Genomic DNA, 16477 nt, shown 5'->3' with positions numbered 1-16477 from the left:
GTGCTTGCCAAGGTGGATGCTAGTGCTGGTACCGGTGAGCCTACATTTTTAAAAAACAGGATTCTAGCTCCTAAAATCACAAATTGGCTTAGAATAAATGTTTGAGGCAACAAACATATGCACACCTTTGTCTTTCTGGTCTTCGTTTGGAGTGGTTTTTCCCAAGCTTTGCCTGATGAGCACCCAGCTCAAAAACTTTTCTTTTTTTTTTTTTTCTTATTTTTTTTTTCAAAAAAAAAGGTGATAAAAACCCCAGGACCTGATGCCTGCCTGTGTTGGCAGCAGTGGGCACCCCTCCCAGCGTGCAGGCAATGGCAGGCTGCGGCTGCAGCGCAGGCGGCGTGTCCCCTGGGGTGCTGCCAGGGACACAGCCATGCTGGGGGAGGACCAGGAGAGGAAATGGTTCATTGGATGAACCCATGAGTCAACTGGCTTAGGGCCACTTGCCAGAGACCTGCAGCTAGGAACCACCCAGCTCCAGCAGTTGTGCTCCCTGGAGAGGTGGCCTATGGCTACAAAACAAGTCTAGGAAAAGCTATAAAAATAATGTGCACATTAAGCTGTTTCTATTATGTGTATATATATATATATATACACACATATATATGTATCTTTTATGTATAGCTTTATATAACAGAGGAATGTTATGTGGAATATAATAGAAAGTGAGAGGGAATATATAGTACCCACATAGCTGTGACTGCAATGCATTGTGTTTTTTTTAAGAATTGTGAACATGAAGCAAATTGCAAAAGAAATTCAAATCCTCCAAAGGAGGAGAGGAAGGAAGAAGAGAGGAGAACAAGAGGAGAAAGAAGGGGATTTTTTTGGTAAAACACTGGCATCAGGAGCATACTTATTCTTTACTGACCTGCCCAGGTGGGATGGCAAGTGATTTTGCAGCACTGATACAACAGGCTGGTGGTATAACAATGAAAAAAAGAGTCAAATCAGTATCTCTGTCTTGGTAACTTTCCATTTTTAGGGCAGAAACTGTTAATAAGGTTTATTTTATAATAAATCATATCTAGAAACTGTATCTTTTAATATCTAGAGACATGCTGTGCATTTAAAACTGCTATGTTTCTAATTGGTGCAGGAGTTATAATTAAGAGAAAAAGTGGAGAAATTCCATGCCCACTGGCAGTTGAAGCCTTTGCTGCTCACCTTAGCTATATCTGCAAATACGACGACAAATACAGCAAGTAAGTAACTCTGTGTGTTTGTATTTCTTTCACTCCTCCTCTGTTTCTGCAACATTTGAATTCTCCATGCTGAGCTACAGCTGAGGGCCCGATCCTGCTCTCATGGAATTAACCCCTGACAAAACTCCCGTTTCAGTCAAACATCAGAAGCTGCCTCTGCACAAGAGCATTGCTGCATTGCTAGTGTAGTTTTGGCTCTATCTACCTATCCACTAGTCAAAAAAAATCTCAAATTTATGTTCTTAGCATCTTGTAAATAATTTCTAAGAAGTGTTGGGAAGATGAGCCAGCAGTCTAGTGTTCTTGGCCACATCAAATTGAAGGCTAAATAGAGAATTCAAAAAGGGTCTGCCAGCCCCACAAGTCTCTCAGGCTAGCTCAGCTCTCCACCCCTATCAGCAGATGCTATTTAGGTTATTATCTGTCCTGGTGATATTTGTGTCACCTGGAGCCAGAAGAAAAGGACATTCAGTTGTGGATGATTTAGATGAGATGGGAGAGGAGAATGTAGATATTTTGCCTCCTGAATTCTATTTGGGGTCTTCAGCGTTAGCAATTAATGTAGCAGGGAGAAACAGAAATGAGTAAGAAAAGCAGTGGTGAAGCCTGGCTGTGTGAAGAGCAATGAGGTGCAGAAGCTTTCAAGAACTAAAAATTGAGGAGAGAGGGGAAAAAGCAGCAGGGATTTTCCAAGCAAGCTCTGGGCAAGGCAGCAAGAATTCAGTAGCAAACATGAAAGAGGAGGAGGTGGTTGCTGGAGACCAATGTTGGTATCTGATCTGAGGAAATAAATATGAAAAAGAGGTGAGGTAGTAGATTTAAATGGTTATTTGAAAAATGAAAGTAGAAAAGTGGGAAATCTTACAAACAAAGAGTGAATGTTCTGGCAGCCCTAGAATTAGTCAGAACCTAAATATAAGTTTGTCAGTTCTTTCTAGTTCTGCCTTATGGAGAGGTGCTCCACTTACCAGAACTGCATGCTCTGGCTCTGCCCCCACATCCTCCCACCTGCTGTTGACAGCAGCAGAAATTATTCTTTGCTTCCAATAGAGATAAACATCAGCAATCTTCCCTAAACTGTAACGTAATGTGCCTGAGGCTTTATTTTAGTTACAAATTGGAGGGATTCAGACCCACAGCTCCCATCACGTGGATGTTTGTCACGGGTAAGCTTCAGGAGTCTGTATCAGTGCTTTTACTTACATGGAGTGGTTGAGGAAGGAGTGTGTTGCTGAGGTTTTGCTTCTGAAATCAAGGAATTCTGTTCTTTTAGACACTACTAGAAATTTCCACAATTGTGCAACTTAAAAGTTAATGACTGTCAAATACATTGTACCAAATTTCTTAAGGTGATACATGCACTGGATATTAAATCCTGGGCTTGCTTCTCCTTCAGGACTGCAGAGTCTTTGTCTGGGGTTATTTCTTTCATGTCAGATGCAAGTTTTTTGGCTGAACAGTGCTTTTCCCTCCCCTTCTCTCTTGGATTTCTAGGTATTTCATTTCTCACAAACCAAACAAGACCTGGCAGCAAGTGTTCTGGTTTGCCATCAGCATTGCTATAAACAATGCCTACATCCTCTACAAAATGTCAGAGGCCTACCACGTGACAAGGTACAGCCGTGCACAGTTTGGGGAAAGACTTGTAAAGGAGCTTCTGGGCTTGGAAGACATCTCACCCTCCCATTGATGCATTGTTCTTGGTGGTGTAGGCAGGGGTGGAGGGTGAGCAGAAGATGACACCACACCTGGAACTGCAAAGCAAGGAACTTGTGACACCACCAGTGCTGTCCTTATCTGAAAATGCCAAGTAATGCCACTAGAGAGGCGGAAACTTTTTTCCTAGTAACAGAAAATGCCACTGGAAAAGCTGACACAAAATCATAGAATGGTTTGGGTTGGAAGGGACCTTAAAGATCATCTAGTTCCACCCTCCCCCTTGCATGGGAATGCCCTGTGGGAATCTGTATGCCACAGAAATGGACTTTAATTACTCATCTCTCCATACTATTTATGGAACAAAAAAACCCCAAGGGTCATATTGCAAATTTCCCCTTGGGCTAAGAGCTGGTCATAAGCTGACATAACTCAACAGTCCTAGGTGAGCATTCCAGGAAACTCTGTACCTTTCTCGGAGTTACTCAATTCTGGGACAAGCAATGTAAGTCTGCAGTAAGGGCTGTGGCTGCAGGTGTCTGCCACCTTCCCGGGCATCACAGCTCTCCTCCCAGCGTGCTAAACAAAGCAGTTCAGATACACGAACACTGAAGCAAGTGTGTTGACAAACAAAGCCTTCCCAAGCAGGCAGCCAGGAACTGAGGACCAGTTAAGACTTATTCTTGCCATCTTTTTTGTTTTTCTTTGTTTTTATTACTGTCATGTAAGATGATTTGAGCCCAGTTAGAACACAGCAAAATTAAGATAAACCAAATACATTAGGGAATTTAAAATGGAAATACATGACAATTATTTTCTTTTTTAACTGTGATGAAACATTTTATACACAAACAGGGAGTAATACTGTAGGTGTTAATAGTCAGTAAACCAGTAAGTAATACTGCCTCTCATCTTTACTGCCACGGTCAGTGTACAGGTGAAAAATCAGAGTATAACAATTATATTTTTTTTCTTGAGTTCAACTTTATCTTGAACTTTGCTTAAAAATCAAATGTAATGGACTGTTAAGTTTTTAGGAGCAACTATTTCTTTTCCTTTTGTACATGTCAAGACTTTTTTGGCCCATTTTAGAACTTAATTTGGCACACAGTTGGCAGGAAAAATAATTCACTAATAGCAGTGTGTTTCCCATTATCACTGTCGGGCGTTCTTGTTGGAATTCTTGTTAGAATTCAGAGTTGTCACAGTAGGTTGTAATTAATCAGATTACATGGTTAGCAAAATAACATAGCATTGTCTTTTACAAAAAGCAAGAAGACCAGTTGCAACTAAAATTTTACCAAAACAGAATGAACCCAAAGAGTTCTCCTGTCGAGTAAAGCATTGTTATGAACTGGTACCCATGGCTGAAATGTTATAGTTTGGTGTTGGTAGAATCTGAAAGCTGCTGAAGCTTTGGAAAACAATGCTGGGAGAGAGAGGTATGATTGAAAAAGGGGAGATTTGATACTGAGTTGAAGTACTGCCCTGCCCTCTACACCTTATTGATTTCAGTCCACAGGTCAATTAGCAAAAGCTCTGTATTCTAAAGGCTAGCACTAATGGATACAAACAGAATTGCATCAACTTACAGGGCAGGAACCATGTTGCTCAGAGGACCAGCTGGTTTTAGGTCTTCAAGCCTGAAAAGTTTTACCAAAAAATGTCTTGGGTTGATTCAAGAGGAATGGAGTGTGTGGGTGATTGATCAGTGTAAACCTCACCAGGTTATATGTGTCTATCTCAGAAGAGACAATAGGGGGTAACCAACACAAATTTGAGAACTCCCCACATTGGATCATGATGTGATGTGCAGATGCATAGCATGTAGATCATCACAGAGGAAGAATCCAGCAGGGGTTAGTGAATTACTGACTAGCCCAAAGGGCATCTTTGCACTGACATCTTTCTATTTCCACCCAAGTCTTATTTTCTTGGAGTAGGCTTTGGCAGATCTCACCGGGCTGCAGGAAAGGACTTGACTGACTCCTCTGTGGTTCTGTTTGCAATAGAGCCTGGAGACTGTCCCACAGAGCCTACTCTGCCCACCAGCTGCATGATGTACAGAAGTGGGTTTCCTAAGCACCCTTTTCCACTTCTCAGTCCACAGGGTCTCTATCCAGGAAACGTGTGAGGAAGGACAAAACTTTGACAATGCCAAGCTGCATAGGAGCCCAAGGATGAGTTCCAAACTTCTTGCCCCTGCAGAGAATGAGTGTGTGCAGTAGCTGGTCCTTGTCAGTTGTCTGAGTATTCAAAGGGGGAGATGAGCTAGTGTGAGGCATGGAAAACAAATATTCAGCAATATAAGCCCATAGTTTTGTTGGTTTTTTAAGGAAACTTCACAGAGGTATCAGAAGACAAGTGGCATTCTTAGTGTTAGCTCCCTGCTTCAGATAATGCCAGTCCTGTAAATTTTTGTGGAAGTCAAAAATGGGGCAATAAAGAAGGGTCTGACTAGAACTTCATTGATGGGGCAGCTTGAGTGAACTGTAGCTGTTGTGTTCCCCTGCAGCTTCCTTGCATTCCCCTGCAATGCTAGAGCATTTGCAAGATGCACATGCCCCCAGCAGCAATGGGGAGGTTTGCAGGACCTCCTAAGAGCCACTTGGCACTTCTGAGGAGTAAGCACAGCACTCTCCAGGTATGTCACAGCCCCTTGAGACAGATCTGGAGCCCTTGGCCAATTGTCATGTTACCATGTGTGCTTAAAGGCTTGGAACTAGACTGTCTTGTACAGAAAAAATGCTGTTTCTCTTTCAGGTGGCAGTAGGTCAAAAGCCTTGAAATATTTAACTTTCCACTAATGTGTGCTGTTAATTATGTGGATTACTTGAGCTAAAATCATGAGGTCCTAGCTTTTTGCCTCAGGGACTGGGTCCTGAGTAGTTTTCCCTAGAATTGGTGTTGACAGGGGATTACACAGTGGCTGACTATTACAGGGAAGATGCTTTAGTCTCCTTTTTAAAGGAGAAAGGTGAAGACAAAAATTATAGCTTTGCAATGAATTTCATTTTCTTAGCCTTAACCGTCCCTCATCATCTTGAGCTGGTGCCCTAACCATGCACAAACATTCCATAAATGAGCAAAAATATTTATATATATTTATATGAATGAAATTCCAGAATTTTAGCTTTTGAAGCCAACAAGCAGAAGCCACCAAAGCATAGTGTACATCCACAGGCGGTTGTTCTGTCCATTTCTCCATTTATTGACTGAGATCAGATAAGTCTGGGGGAAGTTAAGATTTCTTGTGTTGAAAAAAAGCATCTTGCACTGAGCTCTGAGTTACTACAAATAAGGCAAAGCAATTGAGGAAGAAATTGAATAATTTTCAAAAGGTAAAAGTTTGTTAACTGCAGCTCAGCTTCTGTAGCATTTCCTCCACTGCAAACTGGCTTACTCAGATTTTGTTCTCCACCTGCTTGTAACACTAAAGCTTTGCCCTAGTTAAAGGAAAAAAAAAAAAGGTTAGTCTCACAGTAGCACAAGGATGCTAGTTACAGTGTATGTGTGTGTGAATTGTGAAATGGCTGTGAAATGATAGCAAGTTTGGGGGGGTTTCATTGTGTTTTTTTTTAGCCTTGAGACAATCTGGGTCAGAGACCACAAAGCTCAGCAAGAGGTAAAATCAGTGGAAATGCCATCCAGGTCAGAGAGGACCATTTCTAAATTTTTCCAGGGAACAAAAAAAAATATCAACAAACAAAACTGTTTGAAGCTGAAGTAGCCAAGGGAGCAGCAAGGCTTGTTTCTCTCCTGCTGGGTTGAATTTTCATTCACACATACTTCTGTAAACTGAAAATTACTTATTTATGGTATGCAAACTTTGTTTCAAAGAACCAAGAGCATCAGTAGGACATACTGACCACCTTCTATGCACAGTACTTTGAAGAACTGTCTGTCCTGCCACAATCCGTTCTTGGAAATCATTTGTTTTCCCAGTGCGTAGTGTAACACTTAGTAAAGCTTAGAAGCCACTGTGAAATGGTTTCCACTGCTGTTGTCTCAGTTAAAAAATGCTTGAAGGGCTTGCAGAAACTCTGCTGCTTTTTACTTCAGCCCATTTATGTACTTGACACTAGGGCACAATTTAAAGACACCTTATCTCCGTTTTCCATTTCTGTTCTCTAGCCCCAACCTTTCTACATTTACAAGGTAGTTCAAGAATCCAAATTTATAGAAGTCTCAGTGTCCCTAAAGGCTACAACTTTGTTTGCTTTGAACAATTCCTAGAGAAAAATGAACTTCGTAGCCTGTCTTGAGCTGGTGGGTAGTGAAAGAAGCCTCCAGTATCTCAGTCTTAGATGTCTTAGTCCCCAAGTTCTGAGGGATTATGCTGTGCTGATAATTCTATGCCTGTGTGCTGCTTTCCATGCAAAGATTGCAAAGTGCTTTAACAACCCCAGCACTCATGAGACTTCATTAGCTCCTCAGATAGGAGCTTCTCCTCCCCTAATCAGGCATGGAGGCACAGCACAGGTTAAGGGGGTGATGCAACTGTAAAGTGGAGTTTGTACTGCTGCTGATTAAGTCCAAGTCCTACAATTTCAGTGACTTGGTTCTTGTTTGGATGCACTTTTCCAAACTAGAAATCAAAGCATGCCAAATGTGGTCCCACCCTGATATAAGGTCTGTGGGACTTTGATTCATAGAGGCCTGTATGGAGTAAGGAGCCTGTGCTGACAAAGCCAGATTGCATTGAAGGTAAGAGAAAACTGGATAAAACATGGCAGCCCAACTTGCCTAGAGTAGCTTAGAGGAGCTAAATGAAGAATCTGAAGCTCTGCAATACTCCAGTAATCAATGTGAAATTCAGACAAATAATCGCTAAGGCTGACTTGAGAAAACTCACTGAGGCTTAGATGGAATATGAAGTCTTCCATCCATCTCTGTTGTGCAGTTTGCCATGGCACTTTCTTGTTCCTAGGACTAATGTAAGATTAGTTGTTTGTAAAACAAGATCTCATCTCAGTCTGCTTGAGAAAAACATTCCAGTGTCAAAGGAACTTTAGCAATGTTTCACAAAGGCAAGGAACTCTAAGCTCAGAACATGGGTGTATTTGGTCTGTCATTAACTAGGATCACATCATGTCTGCCCAAATGCAAGCCTATCACCAATGCTACTTGAAATGTATGCCTCCTTGTGACAGTTCTTCCCAAACCTACCTTTGTTTCCAGAAGCATTATGAACTGGAAAAGGCCCCTTATCATCTCACTGTTGGGGAACAGTTGAGAATGTCTGTGCTTTGGACAAAAAGAGTTTCTTCCTCTTCTTTTGATAAACTTAATAGTGTCTTCAGAAATCTAGATCTGGAGAAGTTTCCTGCCCAATGCTTTCCTTTGCTTCCCTCATTCTATGGGTTTAGAGCACATCCAAATAACCTGCAGGTTCTTGATCAGTCTGGAAGAGGTGACAACACAGAGTGGCCTTTTAGTTTACTTTTATAGTATTAATTTGCTGATCCTTTCTGCTATTTTGCAAATCTGAAACGGAACAGGGTATTGTTTCTGAAGCCTGTACTAATTGCAATCACTGTGAAAGTGTTGCCTGCTTTGCCCCATTAATGCTGCCCCACCAGGTTTGTACAGACCCAAGACAGGTATCACTACCCCCACTGCTCCCATTGTAATGGCTGCAACATTCCTTAGCTCTGAATCACTGTCAGAGAGGGGCCTTTGATGTGTTTGGGTTTTGGGTTTTTTTTGTTTGTTTTTTTTTTTGGGGGGGGGGGGGGCGGTGTTTGACCGCTTCCACTCTGATGGCTCTGGTGAACAGCTGTTAGGTATCACAAAAAGGCCTTAAGTGGTAAATCCCTTTTGTATCACTCTTCTGAAGTAATAATTGCTTGTAGTAGATGTCAAGGTGGTCCACACAATGCGTAGTGCAAAAGTTTTGTCCATGAAAACATCACTCTACAAAAATGCTCATTTGATGTAACTGCAACAACCCTTGAATGACTGGGGGACCTGGATGAAGAACCTAGTGGGAAAGGACCATAGTACTGTCCTGAAGGCCTCAACATGCAGGACCTGACTGGATAAAACAAAGAGAAGCATGATGGGTGCAATTTGGGATCCAAGCTCCTTGGACAAACAGACTTCATAGTCAAGCTAGTCACATAGGTTTTAGTTGGGAAAGAAAAATGCCAGGCCAGTACAGTTTGCTCCCAGCCCTGGCAGCTCTTTCTAAAATAAAGAAAGTGGCAAATGCTTTCTTGCTTCCATGCTTCAAGTATTCACAGCATGTGCTGGCCTTCAAACAGAGCATTTTGTCCTGTTTTCACTAGTTACCAAAAAAAGCCTTGGAACCGAAAAGCAAAGCCCAGTACACTAGGTTCATCTGTCCAGACCCCAACTCACTTGGTAGCAAAGTAACTTTGTAGTCCTGTTCTCCAATTAATCTATGTCAAGATGTATGCAAAACATGACTGCTGAACACACCTCTCTATGAAATGGAGCTACACATTTGATGAGAAAAAAAAAAAGGAGGTCTGTTGGACTTTTTTTTGCAACCTGGATTTTTCTTCTAGTTATAATCCAAATCTCTGCCTGGCTTTACAGTACTGACATAAAAAATAAATTGACCACCCTGGTCTGGAGTGAGATTAGAGATAGCAAAATTTCAGTTTATGGCAGAGATTAATCAGATCCCATATAAGTGAGGCTAATCAGCACAGTCTGATAGAAGGACAAGCTTAAGGAGAACAGTGGGTTTAAGGAGGCAGAGGAAATTTTGGAGGTTGGGTGTGCAGAGAGAGAGAAACCAGGTGATCCCTTCTAACATCTTTCCAGCATGTGTGCCCAACCTCTCCTTCTGCCTTTAACACAACCAGTCTGCAGAGCTGCTTTAGCAACACAAACACTGCTTTAGCCACATCACTGGCCTCACTCCATCCCTTTCCTTGTATTAGACCAGCTCAGTGGTCATTGGCCATGGAGTCAGAGCACTCCTGCATGTCAGCACTGCATGGAAGTGGCAGTCCAAGGAAGTGCCACCTTAGAAACAGGCACAGTGAGGATTCTGGAAAAGGCATCTTCCCCTCTACTTTCCATTTGCATTTATTTTCAATATGCACAACTTACATTCCATCAAATGCAGTGGAGACAGGCTACAGTTGGCCAAGTGCTTTCAAGATGCCTCCATCAGGCTGTGCTCACAACATCAGTGACTGCAGTTCTGTTACAAAGTTCCATATCCTTTATAATGATAAAGATTTCCTTTGAAAGAGTAAATTCCAGAGGTAACACACACACTGCAATTACTTTTTTTTGTTTGTTTGGATTTTTTTAAAAAAAAACTTCTCTGAGCAATTTTGTAACAGCCACGTCTTTCAGGAAACACAGGTGTGTGACTTCGTCATGGTAAGAGATACACAACTGTGTTTCTGCATGGGACAGGGAACTACTTTCGTGACACTGGTTTTGTTCTACACAAAGGCGCGCTTGCAATAAATTTTTACAAGTTTTGTACACCATGAGCTGAATTCTGAGTTCCAAAAATGTGAAGTGTGGCAACAATAACAAAATGGATTTATAGTATCACTCTGGTATCTTGTCATGTGATTTTCTTTCTTCAACAAAGTTTGTTTACAATCAACAAGTTTGAAATACAGTCAGATATACTACTGGGTGCTTTTTTTGTCTCGTTCTTTTCTGAAATAGGTGGGGAAGATGTTTGATCGTCCTCTGGGGGTGTAGGTGAAAGGATAATACTGGTAGGTAAGTTACAGGTTCTCACTATAAGATCACTAGAGGCAAAAGCCTGACAATTTTATCCAGTTACCAAGGACAAAAATATATTATTTAGAAAGGAAAGAGTTGAAGAAGCCTTTCAACATAGTCTACACACAAGCATAGGAAAGGGGACTGCTTACCCCCCCCCATGCCCTCCCAACAGCCACTAGTGATGCTTCCCAGCTGCCCCCTGGGCAGGGAGGGGCAGAAACAAGGGGGTGGCTGACTGTCCTGACTCTCAGAGGTGGTACCAACCCTTTGTCCATACTGCTTTGGCTTCCTAGCAAGGTTTGTCTGCACCACCAGTGGCACGCACGGAAACCACGACCTGCGTGCCAAGTACGAGGCATTTGCAGGCAAAGCCAGATGCGCAGCACCTGCTGCTGAGTGCTGCTCCACTGCTCTGAGCGGGCAAGTTACTGCAACCCGGGTTAAACCTGAATCCACAGAGGGAGCAGAAGCCTTGCGGGAGAAAAGTAAGTGGGACTGCAGTTGGTTTTTGCCAACAACCCCACCGAAGATGTCCCCAAGCCTTGGGCCTGCATCCCTCCTTCCCCCGTGGCCACAGAGCCGCACGCCAGGGTGCGGGCTGAGGAGCACCCTCCAGGTACGTGCTGCTGTGGCTCAACACTGATCTCTTGCTGCGATGTGTCAGGTGCCTGCTGTGTCTTAGCTTGCTGCTTCGGGTATTCATAGTAGCTTCTGTTTTCCACAGAAATTCAGTTTGCAGCTAATTTGTAAAAAAAAAAACACACTGGCTTTTCAGGGAACGTTTAATTAAACATTAGCAGAAGTGACCCGTGATCCCCTTGATGTTAGCTGTTTCATGGTTCTACAGACCCAGGCCCTAGCAGGTGATTGTTTTTCTTAAGTTGCTCAGCTAGTATCCAAAAAAAAAAAAAAAAAGTGACAGCCCTTAATGTGCTGATCTGAAAGGGGCTTTAGTATGGTCTAAAAGACAGTCTGCACCCTTCACACAATCAGCTCTGCCAAGAAATCGGTTCCTTTTCTCCTATGACTTGTATGTTTTTGTGCCACAACTGTCACTGCTGAGTAGCTGGAGAGGAACCCACAGGTTTCTACCCCGAGACCTCACATCCATCAAACCACAGTGCTTGCCTGCAGCAGAGTGGAAGCTCACCCCAAACGCGCACCAAGGCTGGAAGCAGTGTTGGGGTGATGGGCTGGCACGAAGGCAGCCTGGAGGCTGCCAGGGCTCCATGAGATGCCAGCATGCCCAGCACAGCACCTGCAGGTGGCTCTGCACATCACTCCATGGGCATGCAGAGGCAGGAGGGACCTAGGGAGATGATCACAAGCCCCTGCAGTGAGACCAGCTACACACCAGTTGAGACATCCAGCTGTGTCATAAACCAAATGAGAATTTCCCTGAGCTCACAGCTGTGGTTGGAGAGCCCCCCCAGCAGCACATCACTTTGCTCCCCGGTCCCTGGATGTGCCATGAGCAGAGCTAGTGCTGTGTGTCATCAGGCTATACGGCCAGAATTGAGAGAAGCAATGCAAATAATCTTTAACACACTAATTGAATAAACCAAGGAATTTAATTTGTGAAATTATGAAATCCAGGATCTGATTAACACCGAGACACACACTCAGGCACAACCTCAGCACCGTCAAATAAAACAGTGCCACCTATTCAGATCAGGCCAGGGCCTGCAGTAACTCAATCTCCTGCCAAATTATTCTCAAGAGAATTTGCAATTAATAATTCCAGCAACACAGTCTTACTTAATCAAGCCAAACTTAAAAGTTCCATTTTGCAATGTTTTCTAATATCCTGTTCCACATGCTCTGCCGTTCCCAGAGAGGAGCAGAAGGAAAAAAGTGCCAAGTCACAGAGGCTGCAGGGAAGGACACCCCCAGCCGTCACTAAGGCAAAGCACAGGCTCTCAAAGCACCATCATCCAAGAGCAGAAAAGCTCTTTACACCCGATAATGGATGGCATCTCATCAGACCCCTGCAAAGCAAAGCCATCTCCACGCTTCAGAAACTGTCTCCGCGCTCCAGTTTCCTTAGGTTACAGGACAGGCCAGATGCACAGCTAGACTCAGTTTTGTCTTTGGGAATGAGAGTTAAAGAAAACCAAAGGTGATGAGAACTGAGGAACCAGAGACCTCTTTCCCTCTTTTGCTATTCCCACTTCACCGCTTGAGGCCTTGGACAGGATTTCCCACAAGCACCCACACCAGAGATACTGGCACAGAATTTAGGTGTATTACCAGCTTTAGCTCTTTTATTTATTTATTTTCCTTCAGAATCTGTTTCCTGTTACAGATTTTGCCTAGAAACCTGCAATCCGTTCTTCATCCAAGAAGCAAGAACAGCAGCAAAACAGGCTCTCACTCTTATGGGGAATTCATGATCCACAAACCTGGATGAGAATAACCTCACCTGAGCAGACAGGCTCACTTGCAACAGTGCAGCTCTGCACTGGCCCAGAGGCAGCTGGTACCAACTGTGATGTGAACACACTGAGGTGCAACAAGCCAAAATACGCTCCTTTTCATACTTCCGTGACTTGGGACTGGATTGCACTGTTTTAAAAAAAATTGTTAGATATCCCTTCTGCCAGATTTAGTCTGCCCAAAATCAGCAAGGCAGGATTTAACATTGCAGCATTGTCTTGTACACTTTGGGGAAGCAGCAAAGCAAAACACTTCAATCTCTTGTGGATAGAAACAAAAAATAAGAGAGTCAGCCACAAGGATGACAAATAATAATCTGCAAAAATGGAAAGTTGTGAGGGAAATGGGAGGAGGGGAGAGACATTTATTTAATTTGGTGTGAATAAGATTAGCATCTGCAGCCAGCCACACCAGAATAAATTGCAAATCACTCTCAGAAACTGGGAAAGTTCATTGCCTGCTTCCTATCTGTATCCGAGTCTCTTAACACTGAAACTGTGGGAGATAAAAGACAAATACATGAATTAATGTATATACGTGTCTCTTGAACATTTGGACTGAAAAAGCTGGTCTCCAAACTTAAGCAAGTGTAGCTCCAACCAGCCACAAAAGAAAGTCCCCATCCAACACTCACAAAGAAAAATGTCATTCTGTACCTGGCAGGTTTCCTCCAGTTTGTCTGTGCTGGTCCCCTTCTCACTGTCTCTCTGATCCATCTTTTTTCATTCCTCTCCACTACTATGACCAACAACCCAGTGCCACCTGTTACAGAGCTACTTCTGAGACTGGGTGGAAGAGAGGCATCCCAGCAACTGGCTTAGCTTAACATTAGCATAACATTTTTGTGTTCAAATGCTCACCTTTTTTCATTCCTATCCCATGATTAATATAGAGCAGGTAGAGCACTGCTCTGTTCACAAAAGCAATTTCAAAAGTGCCACTGCGGAGTCCCACAGTTTGTCTTTTCAGACACCAGATAATGTCAAGTATTTATTATGCTGAACACAGATTACAATCCATAGTCTGCAGCCAGTGCAGTTAAAAGTGTGCTGTTAAATACTGCAATTCAGGTTTAATAAACTTATTAAATATGAGAGACACTAGTACTTTTAATGAAGAAAATACGTTACTGCCACCAGGAGCTTGGTGTACGTGGCCCTGGACTAGAGAAGCTCTGATGTATCTGAAAGGTACTTCATTAGGACTCAGACCAGCTGCTAAACATCTGCAATCCTTACAAGGGTCTTGGTCAATGCAATAAATAGACACTAGATGGCTTAAACAAGTCATCCATATTCAACAGCCCTCTCTTACCTGGGATGACAGCACCAGTTTCAAGGCATTGTGTACTTACAGTGATTTTAGAAGCTGCTTTTATGTTGCATAAAACACACCTGCCTCCCCGCCCCCAATCTGGGGCAAGTTTGCAGACACCGAGCATAGACACTCCAGTGGACTCAGTGGGTGCCAGCAACAGCTTTCTACTGCTCATGCAATAAGCAAGAGATTCCTGAACCTTTGTTCCCACTGGTCACCATGAACAAACTGTTTTTCAGGATTTGTCCAATAACATCAACACCAAATTTCCATGGAAACACCTGCAGAGGCAGAGTGGTTCAGCAGACCCATTGGAAATTGTGTATCATGAACAGCTTGCAAGGCACTGGAGTGAACATTTCTCCAACTACTTCCCAAAAGAGCAGCCTGCAGGAGCTATGACCAGGCACCCCCTGTGCAAGAGAGACCAGGTGCCTGACAAAACTGGGCTGCAAGAGCGCTTCTCTGCTACAGCCCAAACCTCAGGGGTGCTGCAAGTCCTGTCCTGCAGCAGTGTAGGTGGGGACCCAACCTCATGCCTGTGCATCAGGCCTGATATGCCTGACCCTGCTCTTCTCTCCGTGTGCACACCCTACCTGTTGCCTCATTGGTTTTATGGCTCCTGGTCTCAACTGGCCCTGCTTTTATGCTGCAAATAACCAAATCACTTCAGTGTTACCCCCAAAAAGAGAAAACCAGAACAGAAAGAGAGAAAGAAAATTTCCTCTTGCTGTTTCTTTTTCAACCAGGGAGAGTTATTTATAACATGAATTGTTATGAATTCATGTCTTTGTTGCAAGGTAGCAGTGCCCTTTCCCAGCTGACAGAGCCTCTCCAGCAGTGACAGCCTCACAGTAGCCTGCAGCATTTTATTGCCTGAGGTAGCTTAACCCAGTTTCTCATGTGGCTAATGAAAATCAGCAGTGGATGAGATTTGCTGCTGCTGCTGTTCTTCAGGACCCTGCACAAAGGCTGAGGCGCCCAGTGACAAGTGAGCAGCTTTATCTTCTTAAGACAGATTTACTTAAAAATGGGTAGTTGCAAAGTCGTCTTCCATCATTGAAAACAAAGCAGAACAACCTACCTGGAGTCTAAGGGATCTACAATCCAGTTCAAAAGTTGCCCTTCTCTCCTGTTGGCACCCTAGGTCATTGAGGCACTCAGCAGAGAGCACAAAACTCCCTAGGCAGTTGACCAAAATCCTGCTTTGCCCATCCATGCTGCAGGGCACCAAAGGGGTTTGTGTGCTGCCTTTCCTCCTCTCCCCAAAAATTAGATGCTCCAGGATGCTTTCAACCCCAGCAGGCACCATGGGACAACCCAGAGGCATCCACTTAGTTTGGAGCAATCAACCACTCCACAGTCCCCAGGGCTGAGAACTGTCCCCTGTAGAGGGACAGCCTTCACAGGAAGCAGTAACATGGCCAGTGCCACACCTGCCAGGCCCTTACCCACACAGGTGCAGCTGAAGGGCCCAGCTCTGCCCTTCCCACCTGCCCCTGCAGCACTCTGCAAGTGCTCACCTTGGCACACACCCAGCCAGAGCCTCTCTTGCCAAACAGCACATGGGTCTCCCAAAGAAGTAACGAGCAGCAGATTTGTAGGTCTCTGAGCTGCTCAAAGCAGCAGGGAGAAAATGGAACAGGAGTGTTTTAAGGAAGGGTGATAGAGGGTCACTGTCATGGGACGCTTTGGACATTTGGCACCTTCACACAGGCCTTGGGTTTCACCAGATGTTCCCTGGGTGGACCCGAGCCTCCCGAGTCAAGCTGCGGCCACAGAGCTTCACTGTAACTTTGCAATAGCAATTGGAAAAAGACACAGGTCTTGTGTTCAGCATGGCTGCCAAAAGTTAATTAAAACAGCAGAAACAAACTAAGGGGGGGGCTGTGCATATGACAGGTTCATCAGTGGGATCAGGTAGAGCTGGTGCTCAGCACGTGTCAGAGCAAGCTCCCGCAGTGAGCTTTCTCTACCTTTCCACCTCCTCAGGGCTAATTTAAGAGCTGTTCTTCGCTGCCCATAATAATCACGAGTCAGGGGGGTGGGAATAATCAAATTCTGTGCTGCCGAAAGAAGGAAAGTGGAACAAGGGAACAGGGAGAAAACTGGTCTTGCTGCCATCTCCAGCTTTC

At 43.9% G+C, this 16477-nt stretch overlaps 1 protein-coding gene across 1 annotated transcript in view; it reads left to right on the top strand.

Moving 5' to 3' along the window:
* Window positions 1-8558, top strand: part of PGBD5 (piggyBac transposable element derived 5) — a 68504-nt gene extending 59946 nt beyond the window's left edge. The window contains exons 6-7 of the mRNA XM_051615187.1: window positions 1100-1205; window positions 2700-8558. Coding sequence (XP_051471147.1) covers window positions 1100-1205; window positions 2700-2895 — 302 coding nt within the window. The 3' untranslated portion in view covers window positions 2896-8558. The remainder of the gene's footprint in view (window positions 1-1099; window positions 1206-2699) is intronic.
* The last annotated feature ends 7919 nt before the right edge of the window (window positions 8559-16477 follow it).

Source organism: Apus apus, chromosome 3 (assembly GCF_020740795.1).
Source record: "Apus apus isolate bApuApu2 chromosome 3, bApuApu2.pri.cur, whole genome shotgun sequence".
Taxonomy (NCBI): Eukaryota; Metazoa; Chordata; class Aves; order Apodiformes; family Apodidae; genus Apus; species Apus apus.
Note: the sequence above shows the minus strand (reverse complement) of the source record. Positions and strands in the feature narration are given on the sequence as shown.